Genomic DNA, 21,762 nt, shown 5'->3' on the forward strand with positions numbered 1-21,762 from the left:
CTGGCTGCTGGGCCACACATGGCATCGGTAAAGCCAGACGCAGCCGTGAAACCGAGCTGGCGCCAATGCTTGCCCGTTGGCAGACGACCTCCGGACGCAGGGGAGGAGCAGGGCCTGCAGAGTCCCGCGCGGCACTGCCTGGATAAAGCACAGCCGGGGCACCAGCCCTTGCCCCCCCCCCCCCACCTCCCAGGGCCAAACTCCCCCGCCCCGGGCAGCGCCGGTCCTGCCCGGAGACCCGTTCGCGGCGCGGTTTCCCGCAGGTAGCGAAGAGCTGCCGGCCCGAGCCGCGCGTGAGCAACGGCTCTCGCAGCGGCAGAAAAATCAAGCGGGGGCGCAGGCGCGGGACCGGCAACCACAAGGAGGCCGGGCCGGGCCAGGCGCCGGCCGGCGATTCCCCTCTTGGAGCACCCCCTGCGCCCTGGGGGGCGGCGGCCTGCGGGCCCGGCGCGGTGCCGAAGGCGGGACGGCCCCAGCAGACGCGCCCCCCCCCCCCCCCCCCCGCCGCCGAGGCCCGCCGGAGGGACCCGAGGGGGCGGGGGAAGCGGTCACGTGAGAAGCGAGGGCTGGGCCCGTCCCCAACATGGCGGCCTACCTGCAGTGGCGGCGCTTCGTCTTCTTTGACAGAGAGACGGTGAAGGAGCCGCCGGGGCCCGATGGGGCCGGCGGGAAGCCCTTCGCGCTGCCGCCGGGCATCGCGGTCTGCGACTCGGGCCGGGGAAGCCTCGTCTTCGGGGATATCCTGCACGGCGGCGGGAGGCGGCGGCGTCGGGCGCTTTGGCCTGCGTGGGGCTCGGTGGGACCGGGAGCCGCGGCCGGTCGGGCCGGGCCGGGCCGGGTCGGGTCGGGTCTGCGCCGCAGGCGAGTCCCTGGCGGTGTCTAGCGCGGGCACGGCTCCCGCGTGGGCTTGGGGCCTCTCCAGCCGTGGGAGTGCGGCGGCTTCCTGCACTCTCTTGCCCTTTGCCTGTTAAAAAACCCCGGGCGCTGGGTGTTTTGGTGCTCTTGGGTTGCTCTGCAGACGTGTGTTTACTGTAGCCTTACAGAGGTCAGCAAGAAGCAAGCGTTAAGGTTTTTGATTCCGGTGCGATTGGAGGTGTGGGTTTGGGTTTTTTTTTTCCCCGCCCCTTTGTGTGCCTTAACCGTGATCTACATATGGAAGGTCAGATTTGGTTTTTGCCTCGCTCCCTTCAACTCAGTAGCTTCCAAGCTTACAAGCTAAGGGTAACGCATCTGTACCAGCTGAAGCAGCACAGTATCTTGGTTTCTGTTGGTGAGGACGAAGAGGGTATTAACCCCTTGGTAAGTCAAACGAACAAGAGAGGAAAATGCATTTGTATTGGGGGGGGGTCTTTCTTAAGACTACGGCGATTACCTTGGTTGGCCTTTCTTACCTTAAGTAGCTTGCTCAGTCTGGGCACTGTTATATTTGATGCTGGGTCTTGGCCGCCTAACACCTCACGTTTTGCTTATGCCAGATCGTCATCGTTTGTAGGTTAAAGTCTGGAACCTGGAGAAACGAGATGGTGGCAATCCTCTTTGCACACGAATTTTTCCAGCGATACCGGGTAACAAGCCCACAGTCGTATCCTGCCTAACTGTCCACGAGAATCTTAACTTCATGGCTATTGGTAAGTAAAACTAAACAGTAATAGTTTAAGAAAAACGTTACGGTCCTGACTCAGATGTAAGGAAAACGAATAGATAGCACAAAAACTGGCACAGAACCTCAGTTTTTCTTCTCACGCAGTTTTCATGTTATTCTCACAGGGGGATAGTCTATTTTGTGCTGTTGGAGAGCTTGAGAAGATAAATACATAAATTTAGCCTGAGTCTGTGTATATTACAGTAATAACTTTGATACTTAAAAGGGAAGCACATATTTTTAGTTGATGTCATCTTTCCCCACCAGTCAGTAAGATTATGCATTTATCGAACTTTGTATGAAATTTAGCTTTTGTTGTAGTACGGGGAAAAAACATAGGTTTTCTGATACCTAATGTTACAGAGAGATTTTTTTCAAGCACTGTATAGAAACCTTTTTTTAAAAGAAAAAAGCCAATTTCCCTTTTTAGATTTAACCATTCCTTTGTAATATTTCTTGCTTAACTTCTGACAGAGTGAGAGCAGTAATGCTGTGAGGTTACAAGTGCTTTCAGTGAGTTGGCCCCTGCACTGAAATCCAAACGCTTTCCATATGCGTCTTGTGGCTTTCCACCCTGGCACAATTTGCAGGACTGGGGCTGCCGGCAAGCTGTGAAAACAGCATGTTTTACTTGCTCTTAGGAAATCTTCCTCTAGTCTTTGTAACGGTGTGTAGTATGTTTCGAACAAGCAAGTGAATTAAAATGATAGTTACAATTGGTGGATGAGAAAGCTATTTGTAAAACAAAGTACACACAGACTCAAACAAAAAAAGCCCCGTGAGTGAAGTTTGCATGTGGAAAGCAAGTTGAACCTTGCTGAACTGCAACACCCTGTGTGCAGTCGGGTGACAGCTCTGAACCATAACAGGAGTAATCGGGGGTTGTTTGGCGCCTACTTCTTGACATGAGAACCTGCAGCAATTCTTTTACGTAATACCTTGCTGGTGAGCAAGGTGTTGTCACTGACTGGAGCTGCCCTAACTTACTCTGGATAATATTTCAGGTGTATCATATAAGTAACAGTTTAGTGTGTCCCCTTCACCAGGTTTTGCAGATGGGAGTGTTGTACTTACAAAAGGAGACATCACTCGAGACCGGCATAGTAAGACCCAGATCCTACATGAAGGCAGTTACCCGGTTACTGGCCTGGCTTTCCGACAGTCTGGCAAAACTACACACCTATTTGTGGTGACCACGGAGAACATCCAGGTGGGAAGTTAATTGGAAAAAATGAGACTCTAACTTGCAAATTGCATTGGCGTCAGAGCCTAGTTCAGAGTGATCCCCAAAACCTTGCGTTTCCTCTCTAGTCTTATATGCTTTCAGTGAAAGACTATCCTCACCTGGAGCTGGACACTCATGGATGTGGATTGCGCTGTTCATCTCTCAGCGACCCCTCCCAGGATCTCCAGTTCATTGTGGCGGGAAATGACTGTGTGTACCTTTATCAGCCAGATGAACGTGGCCCCTGCTTTGCCTTCGAGGGACAAAAGCTGATTGTTCACTGGTATCGGGGGTACCTCATCATTGTCTCCAAGGACCGAAAGACTTCTCCAAAGTAGGGCTCCTCGGAACAGACGAGTTCTTTTTTGCTATTGCAGCTTCCTGCTTTCCCCCTCTTTCCTTCTTCCCTGTGAAGCTTTGCTCTTGGGGCCGACTGCAACTCTCTCAGAGGTTGTTAAGATTCATCTGGACCCATATATCGATTAACTTGCATTGTGAGAGTAGTGGAGTTAAGCATGCTGAATGAGTGGGATTTTTTCCCAGTCCTATGAATTTCTCAGTCTAACGCATAGATGGAATTTGTGTATAAATACCTGGTGTTTTGCCTCTAGGTCCGCTTAGTTTAATCGCCCAAATGGACCCACATTTGTCTTGCTCTCTGGACATCCCTAGTTTGCATAGGTATCAAGAATTTAAGTTATGGTCTCCTTGTTTTCCAAAACTTTCTTCTGCTTTCCAGGTCAGAGTTTGCTGGGAATGAGGCACAGAATTCGGACAAACAAGTCCTGAATATCTATGACTTGTGCAACAAGTTCATTGCATACAGCTCAATCTTCGATGATATAGTGGATGTCTTAGCAGAGTGGGGTTCTCTGTATGTACTGACCAGGGATGGGAAGATTCACGTACTGCAGGAGAAGGACACGCAAACCAAACTCGAGGCATGTAAATCTGTTTTGTTATTAGTCTCTGCCTTATGTCTGCAAGATTGTACTGGCTCTGCAGATTGAAAAGTTGAACCATTCAGGTAAGTGAGTTACATAACAAGTGACCCAACAGCTTTTCAGCATAACCAGTGTTATAAGGCATTTGGTATTTAAAAGCCCGAGCATGTGTGTGTGTACGGCACCCAAAAGAAGAAACGAGTTGTCTTCCAGGCGGGTTTGAACTTGTTTTGTGGGGTGCTATTTCCCTCATACTGCTCTTGTCGTGTATTTAACAGATGCTATTCAGAAAGAACTTATTTGAAATGGCCATTAACCTGGCCAAGAGCCACCACTTGGACAGTGATGGTTTGTCAGAGATTTTCCGGCAGTATGGTGATCATCTGTATAACAAGGGGAACCATGATGGAGCCATCCAGCAGTATATCCGGTAAGCGGGGGTCTTATGGAGCCATGACGGTGTAGTCCAGATAGGAGCTACGGAGGCCTTGGTTTCTGTTTCAGCCCAGGGATAAAACCAAACCAAAACAATAAAGCATGGCTTGAGGTGAAAACTCTACCAGCAGAGAGAAACATGTCAGTGAGATTAAAAGTCTCTGAAAAAGTTGCTTGAAAATCGCTCTGTACACCTTAAGTTCTCCTCTTTGATCATATTTTAACCTGAATAATGAAGGCACATTGGGATGGAGTGGGGCCTGATGACATCATTATAAACAAGGGATCACACTAGGTGAGATGGGTAGTGTGATTTGACCATGTATGGCAGTTTTCTTGGAACGTGCTCAAACAGCTTAATGTCAGTTTTAAAATGTCTTGGGTTTTTTAAAACTTGGAGCAGCCTGTTTTGGGGCTTCATGTTCGGTCTTTTTAAAATGCCACAAAGTGTTATGTTCCTGTAGAACTGAAACTTTGGAGTCCGGACATCTAGTGACAGTTGGCACGTATTTTATTGTCAACTTGCATTAACTGTCAGGATAACTGTGGCTAAACTGCTCTGTGTGGGCATGGGTGTTTAAAGGTGACTTTGAGTTATGCGACTGAAATGAAGGAAAACGTAGCTTTTGTTGCCCTTTTTTTGGGCTTCCCGGTTAGCTGTGGTCAGAGCGTAGTCCATCTTCTCACTGCCTCCTTTAAAGGAGGATTAACTCCTTGTGTGCTGTCAAGTCTCATCCCGATGGCAGCCTTTGTAGAGGATTGTTTGTTTCACTGTGCATGCAGATGAATGGGTGGTCTTATACCATACCTAGCTGTTACTTCTGATGCATAGCTGAGTGGTCCCAAGTGGGTTAGTGCCTGCTGAAGTTAAGGCTTCTCTGTGCTCTGTTAATTTCTCCATTTATTTTGACTTCCTGAGTATATGGTCTCTTGTAACGTGACGCTTCCCCTCCCAGAACTATAGGGAAGTTGGAACCGTCTTATGTTATTCGGAAATTCCTGGACGCTCAGCGTATCCACAACCTCACTGCTTATCTGCAGACGCTCCACCTGCAGTCCCTGGCCAATGCAGACCATACTACACTTCTGCTGAATTGCTATACCAAACTCAAAGACAGCTCCAAACTGGAGGAGTTCATTAAGGTATTGGAGGAAGGTGAAGTCATGCAAAGTAGTTATGTCACCATCATAATTAAGAAGGGGTAGTAGTGACATTGTAAATTGGCTCCCGTGGGGCATTTGAGAGAGAGAGCATGGATTTGTCCCCCCATACCCCTGTCTTTGCTCCTTTATTTCCAAGCTCTTGGTTATGTTCTCAGTTTGCCGGCTTGCTGTCTGAGTCCGGAGCGTGCTGGCTTTTGCCAGTGTGACTGGCAAGCTAATGAGAGGTGGTTAGACCACTTCCTTTCTGCATGTGTGATCTTTCCCGTGTGTGAGAGGTACTAAGTTGTCCCTGCTCCAGCTTTCCTCCTCTTACATAAATGATTGCTGCTTGTGGACTGTGGGAATGTTGCTGAGGGACCATCTTTCTGCTTTTGTTCTTGTAGACGAGTGAAAGCGAGGTCCACTTTGATGTGGAAACAGCGATCAAGGTGCTTCGTCAAGCAGGTTACTACTCCCATGCTGTATACCTGGCAGAGAAGCACGCGCATCATGAATGGTACCTCAAAATCCAGCTAGAGGACATCAAGGTGAGGAGACGTTATTGCTCCCATGTTCTTACTGAGGAGAATACCACTTCTCTAGCCTCCTCTTCAGCGAGAATACCATTTCACTGACCTCTTCCCTGCAGCTAGCGTGCTGACAGGACTGCTGAGGCAGCAGTAACAACACCTGCTGCTGCTGCTTGTGTGTTGGCTTTCCACCTTTGGCTTCTGCGGTAGACTAGGGGTGGAAATTGGAGGGTCTTGTTCTCTTTCAGATGTGGCTTTTTACAGTGCCCTTTAAAAGGAAGGAGGGTCATTAGTGAGAGATTGATCTAAATCGTGCTCTCTTTCCCCTGGGCCACAGCTGGTCTTCCTCTCTGAGGAAGAAAACAAGCAGGAATAGTGAACCAGGTGATAATTCAGAGCAAACGGTGTTTGTGGCATACTTGCAGCATGTCTTCAGTGCTTTCTGTCCTAACCTCAAAGCGGAGAGCGGAGGCCATTCTCATGTGATTATTTTGCTGGCTGCCTCCACAGAACTACCAAGAGGCTTTGTGCTACATTGGAAAACTGCCTTTTGATCAGGCAGAGAGTAACATGAAGCGGTACGGTAAAATCCTGATGCACCATGTCCCTAACGAAACCACAGAATTGCTGAAGATCCTTTGCACTGATTACCGGCCGTCAGGAGACAACGAAGGCCCTGGGATGCTGGAAGGAAAAAAGGTACGGTTTGTGTTGACTGAGAGTTGTTGCTCTTGAGTGGTGTCTTTGAATCCCATTCGCATTCCTGCCAACCCGTAACCTTTCCAGGTGGGCACTGATAACATGAGGCAACTCAGCTTTGCAGCAAGCGAGTGCTCCTGCGTGCCTTGTGGTGCAGGCCCGATGTTTTAGGTATAATGAGAAGCCCCGTCCTGGTGTACTGGTAGTCCCAGAGACAAGAGACTGCTTAAAGCTATTGCTCAGAACTGATTCCTGCCGTGATCGGCATCCTGTACCGTGCTGTATCTGTCGTGTCATAGACTCTGGGAATGACCACTTGGTGCGGCGAGGAAGAAGTGCCAGTCTGGCTGAGACTGATCTGGGTGCTCAACTTTTTCTGGCTGTGTTACAGGCTAATTCAGAGGAGTTCATTCCGGTCTTTGCGAACAACTCCCGAGAACTGAAGGCTTTTCTGGAGCACATGACTGAGGTGCAGGCTGACTCTCCGCAGGGTGTCTATGACACTTTACTGGAACTTCGGCTCCAGAACTGGGCACATGAACAAGATGAGCAGGTTTGAGCTCCTCCAGCTTTGTGTTTTGAGAGGGACATTTGGTGTCTTTGAATCCGATTTGCATTCTTGCCAGCCCTTAACCTGTCCAGATGGCCCTTGGTAACATGAGGCAATACATATGCTGTGCTGGACAAATGGCACATAAATGGGAAGGCGGCCTGCTAGCTGGGAGAATACGCCTTTCAGTGAAGCTGAGCTTGTTTTGTATGAATCTCATTTAAGAACAGATTCTAGACAATACAACCTCTGTGGGCAGATGCTTCTCCCACAAGAGTAGCTCTATTTGCTTGCCTAGATCTCTGAGGATGCTGGCTGTTTGGGCGGAAGAAATCACGTCCTGTTTGCTTAAAAGGGATAGAGGGCAAACAACAAAATTGTCCTCCTCTTTGAAAGAGCTGCAAATTGTTGTCAGGTCTTAGTGCAAAATGTTCTCTGCGCGTGTGTTGCTCTCCCCGACCTCTCGCCCTTCTCTGTAGATCAAGGAGAAGCTGCACAATGAAGCCCTCACCCTCCTGAAGAGTGGAAGGTTCAAAACAGTCTTTGATAAGGCCTTGGTCTTATGTCAGATGCACAATTTCAAGGATGGTGTCCTCTACCTATATGAGCAGGGCAAACTGTGAGTGTTGCTCTTGTCTGTAGGGTCCTGTCCCCCCCGCCCCCACTGCAGGGATTTCTGAGCCATAAATGTCCCTGCCTTACAATGGTAACGACCTCTTTAGTATCTCAAGATGGGAACTGTAGATTGTTGCTCAGCTGAAAATACCTTGTTGATAGAGCAGGGCAGTTATGTAGAGAGTGAATGACAGATCTGCCTTGGCTTCTGTGTGAATGTCTCGGGATTGCACAGCTGGGTGAAAAACGGAGGTCCCTGTAACAACTCAAAAGGAAGGATTGTTGCAGGTGATGAGTCTCTTTCTCCTGTAGTTTCCAACAGATCATGCACTACCACATGCAGAACGAGCAGTACAAGAAGGTGATCGAGGTGTGCGAGTTGTATGGAGACCAAGAGGCTTGTCTCTGGGAACAGGCTCTCGGCTACTTTGCACGCAAGGAGGAGGACTGCAAAGAGTATATTGCTGCGGTGCTGAAACACATCGAGAGCAAGAACCTTATGCCTCCGCTCCTTGGTAATAACGACATGGGGCACCCCCAAAAAAACCCAACCACCAAACTAGTTTATAGCACTCTCTGTAGATTAGAAATTTGAGAGAAGTATCAACGAAGTTTGAGCCCACCATTGGAAGTAATAACGTGCTCTATAGGGAAAAGCAATGCTGGTCACAGGCCCCTAATTAGGAAGAAAGATGTGTGGTATCAGTCGTAGAGATGTCTGTATGTGACTTCTATTCTGTCAGTGTGGGGAGAGGTGAAGGGCTTGCTGAAACTCCTGCTGTGCCTTGCTGGAGAAGTTGAAATGGAATCCAATCTACTAGATCCTTGCTTTGCCCTTTTTGGTCTGAGCTATCCAAACATGCTCCCAGTCACCCATTTCTGAAAGAGGTCAAACTGAAATCGAGTTTTTAAATGAGCTCTCCGATTCAGTAAGAATGCTGACTGCCTTTGCCTGTAGGTGGCCTTTTACAGGAAACCGGTCTGTCCAGGTAGGACTGTTTAGTGTAGCTGCAGTTTTTTTGCTTGTGTTTAAACTAACATCTCGGTTGCTCTCAGTTGTGCAGACGCTGGCTCATAACTCCACAGCCACACTGTCTGTGATTAAGGATTATCTTGTCAACAAGCTGCAGAAGCAGAGCCGCCAGATAGAGCAGGATGAGCAGAGAATTCAAAAATACCGAGAAGAAACTACAAGGATCCGCCAGGAGATTGAAGAGCTAAAAGCAAGGTGCGGGACTGTGTGCTGTCTTGTCTTATAGGGGATAAAACCGTTGTTCTCTTTTATTAAGGAAAAACATACTTTGTCTTTCTCGCCCTTCTGCCTCCTCTCACTCTCTCAGTCCCAAGATCTTTCAGAAGACCAAGTGTAGCATTTGCACCAGTGCCCTGGAGCTGCCTTCAGTCCACTTCCTGTGCGGCCATTCCTTCCACCAGCATTGCTTTGAAAGCTATTCTGAGAGCGATTCAGAATGTCCTACTTGCATGCCAGAAAATCGCAAAGTGATGGACATGATCCGAGCCCAGGAGCAGAAGAGAGATCTGCATGACCAGTTTCAGCATCAGGTAGGGTAACATGGCCTGTCGTACCAAGTTTAAATACGTAGGGTTTAGATTCATTTACAGATACCCAGAGGCTGGCAGAGAAGGGTAAGGGTGAAAGTATGTTGTAAAGGAGGTTATGCTGACTGTGAATAATGAGGCATTAAGTCCTTGGGTTGACTGCATTAGGTATAGGGCATAATGAGTCCTTGATGCTCTCCAAAGGTGAAAGAGAAAGTATTCTCACCAGACCCTGAAAGGGATCGAGATGTACCGGTCTGTGTGACAGCTGGTCCACAAGTTGCATAGAACAAATTGAGGAGAAAGGAAAAAAAAAAAAAAAAAAAAAAGTAGCGTGAGTTGGAACGGGGACAGGATGGTGCAGGCGGGGTACGCCAAAAGTGTCGTGTCTGCATCATCCTCCCCAAGGATGAAGTGGCGAAGTTGAGAGCGGGGCATCAGCTGGAACATGTTAATGTAGGTGGAAGCTTGAGTAGCTGAGGCAGTCACTTTCCTCCTTAAGATAATTGTTCATTACCTTTTGAGCATGTGGCTCAAAACGTAGGATTGGAACAAGAGGCGCAAGGGCCAGTGGCAGAAAACCTTAGCAGTGGAAGCTGCTGGGGCAGCAGTCGCCTTGAACTAGCAGAATAGCCAAGGAGCGAGGCTTGGGCTGCTGTGTCTCGAAGAACGGGGCTGCGGGGCAGGGGCTGAAAGGGGGCCGGGGGCTTGGGAGGCTCTTCCTGACGCTGCTGCTTTGTCTCCGGCAGCTCAAGTGTTCCAACGACGGCTTCTCCGTTGTCGCCGACTACTTTGGCCGAGGCGTCTTCAATAAGCTCACCCTCATCACGGACCTGCCCCCGGGAAAGGCGGCTACGACGATCGAGGCGGGCCTGCAGCGGGAGCTGCTCATCCACGCCAAGCGCAGTACCTGACGCCGGCCCGCGTCACCGCGCGCCCTCTCGGGTTGTACGGGCACCCCCGCGTGCGCTCGGGCTTCTTCGTCCCCGTCTGTCCCTCCGCTCCCCCCCAATAAACCGGACTGGCAGCCGGGCAGTGCGCCCAGAGTACCGGGCAGCGCGGGGAAGGGCGGGGCCTCCGGGAGCGGGCGGCCTTCCGCAGCGGCGCGGCCGTTACCGGTGCCGGAGGGTCACGTGGGCAGCCGGACGTGACGTCCGTGGGCGGGGCGGGACCGTGCCGCGGAGCGGAGCGCGCTGAGGGGCGAGGCGGCGTCATGGCCGAGCCGGGCGCGGCCGCCGTGAGTCGGGGTCTCGCGGGGGCTGGGGGCGCGCGCGGCGGGGGGCGGGGGGGAGGCGGGCGAACGGGGCGGCCGCTGACCCGGTTGTTGCCGCAGGGCGAGAACGGCGTGGGCGGCAGAGCGGTCCGCGTGGGCACCCGCCGGAGCCAGGTAGGCAGCGGCGGGGCTCCCGTCCTCGGCGCCCGCGGAGGCGCAGGGGGAGCCCGAGGCGGCGGCGGCGGCGGCGCCGGCCGGGAGCGAAGGCGTTCGTCCCTCCGGGTCCCGCAGTTCCGCGGCCCGGGAGGCACGTTCGAGTGGGGAGTCGGAGGGGAGGGGGTCGGGCACCGCGGCGGCTGCCGCTGCCGGCGCTCCGGCTCAGGGGCGCCGAGCTGCCCGGTGGGAGAGCCCGCGGGAGGGAGAGGGCCCGCGTTCCGCTGCCGTTCTCGGCACTCCGAGGGTCAGCGGTGGAGGGACTTTCTTTGGGGACTTTTCGACTCGTACGGCTCGCGCAGCTCTTCCAGGGAGGCGGGAAAGCCACGGCCCGACGAAACCCCCAACCCCTCGTGGCTTCGGGAAGGGGACGCCTCTAGAGAGGCGGTGGGTATCTCTGGCCAGCTGCGTGCAGCAGGGAGGAGCAGAATCGCCGAGGGAGATGATAAACGTCCTGCAGGCCTTTGTTTCTTCAGAGATAATCTCCTTCGTTCTGGTAGCACGTTCTAGGAAGAATTCTGTACTTCCAAGGAGGCGTTTGGCGTAGACACTGGGGCAAGGGGCATAGCTGTGCATGCTTGCTACCTCTTTTTCTAACCTGAGGCTCTTGTGGCCCTTTACAAAGGGAAGCGGCTACTTATACTCGTTTTACATGTAGGGAAAGTACAGTCCTGAGAAGAAAGTTAATTGCCCCAGGCTACACAGCTCATCAGTGGGAGAAAAGCTGAAACTCACCTGCGGTTGCTTGAGTCTGCTGCTGCTTGCATGTGTGGAATGATCCTCTGCTAGTGTAATTCTGGTTTGATTTTGCTTGCTTCGGCTTATGCTCATGCGAGAAGCTCCAGGCAGTGGGTGAATCTCCATAGAATCATTTAGGTTGGAAAAGAACTTCAGGATCATCAAGTCCAACCATCAACCATGCCCACTAAACCATGTCCTGAAGCTGGACTGGGGTCTGACTTGCAAGAGCTTATAACTATTTCACTGCCATTATCTGACACATTCCCAAAAAGAAAGATGATGGAGGGCCAAAAGGATTTGATATTTGAAGAGTATCAATTCTTACTCAAAGTTGAACTAAGGGCAAAAGCAGTGGATGGGCTTCCTTTCAGGAAGTCTAACTTAACCTTCTAACCCAACTCATCTTTAGCATGGGCCATTCTTATGCAAGGGAATGTTCTTCCCACCCTTTACTGCTTTCAGATCTGTTGCTTGTTGTGCATGCAGACCTAAGCTGTTACTTTGTTTTGTCCATAGAACCTCTAAATAGAGGTCTGATCTTACAGAGTATAAATAACTCATATTTGCCAGTAACTATAGATTTTTCCAGTGTCACTGTGAAATCCTATTCGCTTCTCCCAGAACTTGCATAATTGGTAAAATTCATGCTCGTAGAAAAAGCAGAGGGTACTAAGCGTGTGGTACGACTTGTTGTCCTTTCATCACTGAGCAACAGGAGAATGGTTTTTGCTTACCTTTCTGCCTGCTTGCTGATGAGTGGGCATCTTTCAGCAGTCGTGTTCCGCAGAGCTGAAACCAAGCGGCTCAAAGGTAGGTAGGTAGATGCTGTCTATGAATAAGGGTGCCAAGCTGGTATAGAGAAATGGAATTTCTGACTGGGGGACAGCTAATGACCTTAGTAACACAGCTGGAAGTAGGGCATGTGGATCCTGACATGTAGGCTTCTGCTCTAGTCGATCTTCCTAACTCAATAAAGTCTTTGTTTGGCTTGTCAGTGCTTGGATCACAATGGTGCTGGACATGGGGAGATGTTATTCTGCCACTTAGTTGATAAAATAAGTTCTTCGGTGAAATGCTGTGGTCATGATAGGAGTTCACATGGTTGAAGGAGTTTGTACCTATGAGAGATTTTACTTGGGGCTACTTATTTCTAATGCTTTTGATTTAGAGAATGTAGCAGTCACGCATGCCTGACCGTTGAAGAATGGCAAAGTCCCCTCCAGGTACTGTATGGACGATGTGCTTTTTGTTTAGGGCTTTGTTTTCTGCCTCGTTGCAGCTGGCCCGGATTCAGACCGACAGCGTAGTTGAGATGCTCCGTGAGCTATACCCTGACCTCTGCTTTGAGATCGGTAAGCTTGTTTTGGATGCTGCCTTGGGGTAGTCGGCAGCAGGAGCCAGCTGCTTATCTTTGTGTGCAAGAGGTGTGTGTAGGGCGCTGTCACGAGGAGGAGGATTCAACCTGCTTATCTAAGAGCACCGTGTGAATTCAGTTAGGTTGTGTGGCTGAGCAACTGCCGCTGGTTTCTTCTAGGGGAGAAAGATGGATTTCATAAGCTCCTGATGATTGAAGCTCTGAGTATGTCATGCAGATGGTGTTATGTTGCTCCATTTGAGAACCTGGTATCCCTCTGGCTGCACCCCACTGTGCCTTAGGGACATTTTTCTGCCTGGGGCTTGAGGTGTTCAACAGGAGTAATGGGATCCCAGCCTTGCAGTGAAGAGAACTGCCGAGTACCTGTTTACTGGTACTGCAGAGAAAGACAGTGGCAGTTTCCGTTGGGCCAGCTCTTCCCTAAACCTGCCCTCTTTCCCCTTGTTCTCTTTTTGAGGACAGTGAAGAAAAGTCTCAATTTCACTTGTCTTGAGCGCAGTGTATTTCTAGAAGTGAGCTGCTCTTATATTTACCTTGAGTCTGTGTTCATGCAGTAGCGTGTGATGCTGTACTGCTCGTTAGGTGTTATGTAGATATTTCCAGTCTAGGCCTAGGTGCTTTGATGGAGCCTCACATTTTACCTGTGCTCTCCCTCTGAGCAGTTGCCATGTCGACAACCGGAGACAGGATCTTGGATACAGCGCTTTCCAAGGTAAAGGATCTCTTCTTGCTCTATGCAATAAGTAATTGTATTTGATGGTACATTTACAGATGTTTCCTTTGTGATTCATGTTCCTCCATTCCTGTGTAGATCGGGGAGAAGAGCCTCTTCACCAAAGAGCTGGAAAACGCACTTGAAAGAAATGAGTAAGAGCTTGTTGTTTTCTCTCTCCCTCCTGTGGCATTAGTGGTGCTCTTTAGACATCTTTGGCTTACTGCATACTACTTTCTAGTGATCTAGTTTCATTCTGTTCTGGTACCTCTCTGGCTAAGAAAGAAGTTCTTTGATAAGTCATTGTCTTTTTTTTTTTCTTTCCCCTGTCTGCCCTGGGTTTAGGCCACGTATTTTGAAGTGGAGTAGTTGTGTCCCTTGGTCTGCCCCAGTTAGGTTTTTTTCTTCTGTAATTTATGTGTTACATGTGCATCAGAGAAGACGTAATCTAATCAAATTCCTGTTTATAAGTACATTCTTTGAAAAATACTTTGCTTGGTGGCCTTAACATATTGCGTAACTTATTTAGTGTTATCACATTAACGTGTATTAACATATTGCCTGCTAATTATGCAGGAGAACTGGGCATGGGCAAGTTGTGCTGCTTTCTGGGTAACCTCTTTCTACAGAAAAACTCGGTTCAGGCTCTGGCTGAGGCAGAGAGAGATTAGTGGGGCATTTTTCCATCTTTTTTTCTTTTTCAATATCCTGAGGAGGGTTTCAGTGGTGCTTGTGCCTTGGTTAAAGTAGGTTTAAAAACAAAGATATTCTTCTGCATCTCTGACACATAGGCACATGATACTGCATCTTCGAGTAAAGTTGGTGAAAAAATACTGGAGACTCGAGCGTTTACGATGATGTTCGTTTGCCTTGTAAAGAAGCAGATAGCTTTTACTTTGGCTAGCTATTATTTTCAGTTTGAAGCGTAATACCAGACAACGTACTGGTTGCATATTGATACGATGAGTCTCTCTGTGTGAACATCTCCAGCATCTTCCCTTCCTTCAACCTGATTGTTGTAATGTGTCTTGCATCACTGCTGGGAGGAAGGCATTGTCTTAATTTTACAGGTGGGAAAAGAGAGACAGAGAAAGGTGAAGTGGCTTTTCTGGAATAACACTAGAATTGCGTAGTAATTCTGGCTCTAGAATCCTGAAATCCCTCCCTCTTCTCCAAATTAATTCCCAGGGTGGATTCAACACTCTTCTGTGGATTCAACACTTTCCTGTAGATGACCTGCAGGCCTCTGGTAGGTACTGTGTGAGCTCAATCACCTGTTCAGTGACTACTGTCCTCTAATTTTTAGAGTTGACCTCGTGGTTCACTCCTTGAAGGACCTGCCAACTTCTCTTCCTCCTGGCTTTACCATCGGTGCTGTCTGCAAGTAAGTGTGAACGCAAGGCTCGATTCTCCAGGGGACTTGCATTTTACAGTGTTGGTAGTGGTAGGAAAGCAAAGTCAGCTTAGGGCCTTTTAGGTAGGTGTTCAAAGTTTGACCACCCTCTGATTAATCTCTGAAGCGGTGGAAACACTAGAGCTGTCCCAGTGTTCCATAGCCAGCAGGTTTGCTGGCAATTGTTGCTTTTACAATGATGATGGGGTGTTTTGGAGCCAGAGGCAGTTCCTCTGGGGACCAACAGCAGAACTGTTAAACTTAACAGCCTTCTGTTAAATGATGTATCAGCTGTTCTGCACTTGCATTGTTTTGCAGAAGGGAAAACCCACTCGATGCTGTTGTCTTTCATCCCAAAAACTGTGGGAAAACACTGAGCCTCCTTCCTGAAAAGAGGTGAGTGGGGAGAGGAAGGGGGAGACGTGTAAAAATGAAAGAGAGCAGTCAGTTGATACTTCCAGCAGCAAGTTAATGAGCATCTTGCTTTATCCTGTAGTGGTTTTACACTGTGTTCCATTAGCTTTCCATAGACATTACACCGAACCTACTTGCTGAGAAGAGCAGTGCTGTCTCATGGGAGCACTGCACACTCAGTGAGGTTGGATCTCTCAAGCCACTTTTGAGTTGCAATGTTTTCTCAAGTTAGACCCTTTCTTATTGCAGTCTCCAGAGTGAATTCCTGCTCCTTTGTATTGAGCTTACTGCAGGGGAATGCATACAATGGAGGCAGGGTGTCCGGTGCAGTATTTTAGCTTGCTTGGGCCTGAACTATGCTCTTGTTCTCACCCAGCTGGTTCCGATTTCTTCGTTGTTTTTTTTTGGCATTGCTTTCTTACGGTTCTGCTGAGAGCATGAGCAGTTTCTTCATTTTGAATTACCTGCCTTTTCATAGAGGTTATTGGAGTCTTTTGTCTGAGACAGCTGAGTGAAATTACTCAGATTAAGGTAACTATTAGATTTTTTTTTTTCCTGTTTTAAAGTAAAAGAAACAAACTAGCTGTGACACAAACGTGGACTCATGCTTCTATGTGTCTGGATATCAGGAAAATCGCATCTGGTTTAGGTTCCGGAGTACCGAGAAAAGTGAATAGCATACATCTCCAGAAGGGAAATACTGACTGCCCAGACTGGCAGTTTTCTGTGGTTTCCAGTTATGCATCCAACTGTTTCCAAAGGTCCTCCTCCCTCTGCCTTTCTATCATTGATGAAGTCCCTCCATTTTAGTAACTTCAGTCATCTGGCTATGTCTGGTTCAGTTTGGGGCAGCTGAGTCTTTATTTTTCTGTGACAAGTGTTGTGGTCTTTAAATGCAGTTTCATCAGTCCTTGACGGTGGCTAGGGGCAGCCCTCCAGAAGCATCTCCTGTAAATTGGTTCCTTGGGAGTGGCTTGCCTGCATCTAGCTTCAGCCAGGCTTTATAGTAAACCTCATAGAATGGTTTTCTTTCTTGTAAGGAGATACAAATCATTGGCAGGTTCTTGGATCTTCATTTCAATTAAAAAAAAAAAAAAGTCATCATTTGTTTCCTTGCAAGTTCTGACATATCTCTGGCTGGAGGTAAGTGTAGGAGTATTCTGGATTTCATTGATATTATTTTCCCCACAGTGTGATTGGAACCAGCTCACTTCGGAGAGCAGCCCAGCTCAAAAAGAAGTTCCCTCAGTTAGAATTCAGGGATATTGTATCCTTTCCTGGCAAAATGTGGGAGCTGGGTAAAGCTGCAAACAGAAAAATATAACTTAATGTGAAATTTAGATTCAGGGCTGATTTGTACCACCTGACTTACAAGAACAAACTGCTTCCTCAAAGGCTGCCCTCCACTAACCTATTCTGAGAGGGGTGTATAGCGTACCATAGCCCATTCTGTCCTCTACTTTCTCATGAGGCTGTAAAAAAGGGGCCAGCCTTAACCTAGCTGAGATTCGATATGCAGATGAATTTTACCTTAAGGAATGTTTGTAAAACTGCTTGATGGGTGCCTACCATATGTTTGTTGTGGTGGTGTGCCCAAATGCCAATTGGTTCCCAATACCCCAGATGCGATTTGGGCCACTGGTTCCGATGTGGGCCAGTCAACTAGTGGTAAAAGGCACCGTTACTTTAGTCCTAGTAAAGTAGTTCTTTGCTATGCAAAAGGAGTTGGTGTCGAGTGTTAATAAGGTACTTAAATTACATGCATATCTTTTGAGAGTCAGTGCTTGAATTAATCCATAATGGTCAGCAAAATTCTATTTAAAGAAACAATTGTCCATATTTAGCACTTCTTTCAGGATGGTACTCTGATTCTCATTTGGAGGCTGTTGGATTCTGTACGTTCTGTAAATGCACTCAAGTGAATGTTAAGTGGTTATAGGACTGTTTGCCTGCTGTTTCTATGCTTGCTTAATCACTTCTACAGAGAGGGAATTTAAATACCCGCTTAAAAAAGCTAGATGAGAAGGAAGACTTCAGTGCCATCATCCTGGCTGCTGCTGGGCTGAAGAGAATGGGCTGGGAGAATCGCATTGGCCAGGTGAGGCGCAGCAAATACCATTCTCTGCCAAACTGTCAACTGCTTGCCTTTCAGACCTTGCAGTTGTCCTGTCAAAGACAAGCATGCAGTCTGCTGAATCCATTGCCACATTAGCTTGTGATTTGATGCGCTTCGGGGAGGATTTCTTGTTTTCTTTTTTTTTTTGTTGGTTGGTTTTTGGTTTTGTTTTCTTTACACAGAAATCTATACTGTTCAGCTTTCCATGGTGCAGTAACAGTTTGTAATTTGATCATCTCCCAGCATTTCACAATACTTCTGTCTAGCAATGCAGCAATGTGCATGACTAAGATTTTTCTGATCAGCTAATTTACGAAGTGTTACAGTCCAGGTGAAGGAAAGTGCATTATCTCACTTTAGGGGTGGAAACACTGAGGCACGGGAAGGGGGAGGTGATAGTTCTTTAGTCAGGCACAAAATCAGGTGCGGTTAGAGGTGAGCATAAAATTGGGCTCTCACTTCCTGTATTCCAAATGGTGCAACTTGAGTTAACTCTGATTTTACTTTCTTCCAGCTCCTAAGCCCTGAAGATTGTCTGTATGCTGTTGGACAGGTGCGTTACAACTTTTGTATCTTAAGCCATACTGTGTACTGAAAGCCAGCAGCAGTACAGTCTGTCAGAGTAGTTAATTATGCCGAATACTTCTTGTGTGTTGGTTTGTTGGCCATTATGCTGTTCTAGGTACAGCTTGTGGGAAGAAAGGTAGTCAGCTGTTACCTGGTGTGGTGGGGGCTGGTTGCCACTAGTAATGGAAAAATGGTAAAGGTGTGCGTGTGGCACAACTACAGGGGGGTGATGCGGCAGATAAGGGGCAGGCTCTGGGAGGGTCAGTGTTGCACTGTACCAAGATGATCGTGCAGAGCCACCACAGTGTCTTTGCCCTGTGACGCTCCCTCCTTCTCCCTTATGCACGGTGCCCGTAGGGTGAAGCTGAAACACCTGCCTTGGAGCACATTCTTAGTGCTCTCGTTTCCAGGCAGGCAAACCATTCCAGCCCATGCTGGCCATGCAGCTGAGTTTACAGTGTTGCAGAGTGGGTATCAAACTTGCTAAACCCGAGCTGGCAATACATTAGTGATTGCAAGTGATCAATCTGCAAGTTTAGTCTGAAATAGTGACTTTGATAATGCGTTTGTCAGGCACTGTATGGTTCCCCTCCCCCCACCCCCCCGTCACATTTCCAGTTTTTTAGGAAAGAATTTTGTCGCTGTTACTCATTCAGCACTTCATCTTTATCTTGAGAAATGTTGGGAAGCTTGGATTTATCCAGGCTTCTCATCGTGAAGGGACACTGGGGTGCGTGTTTCTATATATGCAGTTATAACTGAGGTTCTAGAACGGTTTGAGGTGACAGCATGATCTTGAACACTTGGCTGAAGTAAGTTCTGATCTTCCCTTTACAGTAGCTGTTATAGGATGTTTCTGCAACCAGTGGATCATTTTGTAATTCATTTCTATAAATGTCTAAACATTGCTCGCTTATGAAATACATCTAAGCCCCTAATTTGTGTTTCATGACCAATGCTGAGTGCACACTGAGATGTGTGAAATTGAGGAATTACTATGATTATTATGTTGTGTGTTTCTTATTCTTATAGGGTGCCTTAGCAGTGGAAGTTCGTGCCAAAGACCAAGAGATACTGAATATGGTATCTGCCCTGCATGATGCAGACACCGTGTTACGCTGCATTGCTGAGAGAGCCTTTATGAAACGTTTGGTAGGTGTGGTGTTCTTGCTCTTCCACCTGCAGCAGTAAATACTGCTCTACTAGTTGACGTGATGCCATAGTATGGGAAATCTGTTACACTTTCCTAAGGCTGCAAAGTAGAGATTACTTCTGAATGGAGAAGGGCCTGAAGAGCGATAGGCGGGGTTGCGTGCAGCCTAAACTTTTCAGAGGCCTCTGCTTTGAATGTGTCAGGTAGGAGCCTCGGTGTCAGCTGCTTTCTCTTTCAGGAGGGTGGATGTAGCGTCCCTGTCGCCGTCAACACCATGCTGAAAGATGGCCAGGTGAGGAGTACTTTGTATTTATCTGGAATTATTTCTGAAAAACCTATTCCAGTGCATGCATGTTCCCTGATCCTACCCTGAAGGTAACTCCAGCAGGTACCTGTATAGCCAATTAGGGCAGGTTGGCTCCTGACTTGAGCCTTCTGGGTTTGTGTTCAAAGCAGGAGTACGAGAGTGGGTCTGGCTACTGAAGCTCAGTCTTCTAGAAAAATCCTTATCATAAGGACCAGATTTCCACCCCCCCCTTCTTTAAAGGTAGTGTTGCCCTGAGATTGGAAAGTCTCGCTTCTGACCCCAGAAAAGCAGTGGTTTTACACAACAGAGTGCAATTAAGGAGGTGGGAGGCAAGAAAAGAGTTCAGCTTTCTTCTTGGGGAGTCGCATCTTCCCTAACAGGGATTGTTTTTCTTAGTTTTATTGTACTGCTGTTCTTGCTGATCCCACTGCACTACAAAGGCCTTCCCTTCCAGACTTAGCTTCATATGTTGTGTGGTTGGTTTTTTTGGTTTGCTTGGGGTTTTTTTGTTTTCTTTGTTTTGTTTGTTTGTTTTTAAAAAGGGGGTAACTGGCTTGCTGTTTATTTGTTAACGAGGTATTAATCCCTTCTGTATGTCTTCCCAAGTTGTATTTGACAGGAGCAGTCTACAGTTTGGATGGATCCGATAGCCTGAAGGAGACTATGCAGACCAGCGTTAATTATCCCCAACAGGTATGTGAACCACAGTGGCTTCAAAATCCAAACCTGAAGCTGAATGACAAAACCAGACCTTTTGAAATCTATTACTTTTGGTCTGGTTCCTTGGAAACAGTAACAGCGCACTGTTCTCAAGGCTCCTCAGACCACAGATTTTACGCCGCTTCACATGTGGCTTACACTATCCATTGCCCGCTCCTTCCCGCTGCCTTATGTTGAGGTGTTTATATTTGCAGAATGAAGATGGACCAAACGACGACGTGCAGCATGTTGGCATCACAGCCAAGAATGTCCCTGGTCAGGCCCAGGAAGCTGCAGAGAACCTTGGTGTTGAACTAGCTAGTTTACTTCTGAGCAAGGGAGCTAAGCATATCCTTAGCGTGGCAAGGCAGCTCAACGATGCCCGCTAAACCTGTGGTGTGCTCTGCACAACTGCTAGAACTCTAGCAAGTCTTTACAGCTATGCTGTCATCCTCCTTTGGAGGAAGAGATTTATTTAAATGCCCAGACTGGTCTTACCTGATGTTTGGGCACAAAAACTTGAAATACTAAGTTAACTAACTTGAGTAGTTTACGCTGTTTGGGGTTTTCATCCCTCTCTGCATTTCTCTAAATTGCGAAGTGTCTCTGTGAAGGTTTTTCAACAATTTTTGTAGCTAGGAAGGTTAAAAAAAAAAAAAATTAACAACACCCCCCCCCAGTCTGTAAGTGTTCTCCTATTCTGTTTAGGAACAAGGCACTCATGACAGATTATCATCAGAGACTCAGCTGGGATGGTACTGAAGTGCTGTACTGTGCTGACAGTACCAAAGTACTTTCAGTAGTCATTAATATTATTTGGGCCTGTTCACTCATCAGAACGCTGAAGAGGAAGACTGCTGTTAGGTTCCTAATACTGGGTTCCTCATAGTCAAGTAGCACAGGTGCCATGTTCGCAGGGCTCAGTTAAGGTAAGGAATTAAGTTTGCAGTTACCAGATGCAAATTTGTCAGTTGGCCAGTAATAAATTAGGAAGTATGTGTAAAGCCAGTCTGGTTTCCCTTGTACGCTTGCCTACGAGGGTAGTCTGAGACAGTCATTCACCTACACTAACCCGTCAGTCAGGAGCAGAAGCGGAAGCCCCGATTTGGGCTATTGTGCCTTTCTCTGTAACTGCTAGCCCCTTCCTTTTACTGAGGCTCCTTGCACTCGCTACAGGGTCGCCAGCCTCTCGGCAGGGCTCATGCGTTACAGTGCCTTGTAGAAACACTGAAACGGCACCTTGCCGGGGTCCCGTTTTGGAAACGAAGCATCGTTTATTCTCTATGCAATGTCCACTGAATGTAACAGACGATAAATACAGCTGAATGACAAGCACCCCGGTGTTAAGTCTAAGTCTTTACGGCAGAGCGGCCCTTCTGTTCGCAGTTCCTCTGACGGGGCTTGCGCGGGCACGTTCCTCACCGCCGCTTCACAGCCGGCGCGCCGGGGCCCCGCAGCGCCGCCCAGCAGGCAGCCTGCCCGCCGCCAGCCCCGGCGCCGCCTCCAGGCCCGCCGG

The 21,762-nt window shown here is 48.3% G+C and overlaps 2 protein-coding genes across 4 annotated transcripts; both read left to right on the top strand.

Moving 5' to 3' along the window:
• Positions 1-569: 569 nt before the first annotated feature.
• On the top strand, positions 570-10,392 carry VPS11 (VPS11 core subunit of CORVET and HOPS complexes). Its single transcript, XM_075035247.1, has 16 exons — positions 570-737; positions 1,151-1,299; positions 1,493-1,628; positions 2,689-2,852; positions 2,954-3,201; positions 3,607-3,808; positions 4,090-4,241; positions 5,203-5,389; positions 5,794-5,937; positions 6,430-6,618; positions 7,010-7,171; positions 7,648-7,787; positions 8,096-8,298; positions 8,840-9,011; positions 9,124-9,346; positions 10,093-10,392. The coding sequence occupies exons 1-16, from the start codon at positions 584-586 to the stop codon at positions 10,255-10,257; spliced, it is 2,790 nt and encodes a 929-aa protein (XP_074891348.1). The 5' UTR covers positions 570-583; the 3' UTR covers positions 10,258-10,392.
• A 34-nt stretch (positions 10,393-10,426) lies between these two features.
• HMBS (hydroxymethylbilane synthase) lies at positions 10,427-21,433 on the top strand. Of its 3 annotated transcripts, XM_075035255.1 has the most exons (14): positions 10,427-10,580; positions 10,677-10,730; positions 12,790-12,862; positions 13,548-13,597; positions 13,697-13,752; positions 14,904-14,981; positions 15,309-15,386; positions 16,596-16,671; positions 17,389-17,502; positions 18,035-18,073; positions 19,120-19,239; positions 19,479-19,532; positions 20,154-20,240; positions 20,462-21,433. In XM_075035255.1, exons 1-14 carry the CDS (start codon positions 10,557-10,559, stop codon positions 20,633-20,635), a joined length of 1,077 nt encoding a protein of 358 aa, XP_074891356.1. In that variant the 5' UTR covers positions 10,427-10,556; the 3' UTR covers positions 20,636-21,433. The 3 variants fall into 3 exon arrangements, with proteins under 3 accessions (XP_074891356.1, XP_074891357.1, XP_074891358.1); XM_075035256.1 differs by lacking the exon at positions 10,677-10,730; XM_075035257.1 differs by lacking the exons at positions 10,427-10,580; positions 10,677-10,730 and adding an exon at positions 10,841-12,320.
• Positions 21,434-21,762: the final 329 nt, after the last annotated feature.

The sequence above is a fragment of the Buteo buteo genome, chromosome 9 (assembly GCF_964188355.1).
Source record: "Buteo buteo chromosome 9, bButBut1.hap1.1, whole genome shotgun sequence".
Lineage (NCBI taxonomy): Eukaryota > Metazoa > Chordata > Aves > Accipitriformes > Accipitridae > Buteo > Buteo buteo.

Excerpts from the sequence above, each read along its gene's own strand:
- VPS11 (XM_075035247.1), top strand. The coding sequence starts at position 584 with ATGGCGGCCTACCTGCAGTGGCGGCGCTTCGTCTTCTTTGACAGAGAG. Across the intron at positions 7,788-8,095 it reads CTATATGAGCAGGGCAAACT|TTTCCAACAGATCATGCACT; the intron begins GTGAGTGTTGCT and ends TTTCTCCTGTAG. Across the intron at positions 8,299-8,839 it reads CCTTATGCCTCCGCTCCTTG|TTGTGCAGACGCTGGCTCAT; the intron begins GTAATAACGACA and ends GGTTGCTCTCAG.
- HMBS (XM_075035255.1), top strand. The coding sequence starts at position 10,557 with ATGGCCGAGCCGGGCGCGGCCGCC. Across the intron at positions 13,753-14,903 it reads AACGCACTTGAAAGAAATGA|AGTTGACCTCGTGGTTCACT; the intron begins GTAAGAGCTTGT and ends TCTAATTTTTAG. Across the intron at positions 18,074-19,119 it reads GTCTGTATGCTGTTGGACAG|GGTGCCTTAGCAGTGGAAGT; the intron begins GTGCGTTACAAC and ends TTATTCTTATAG.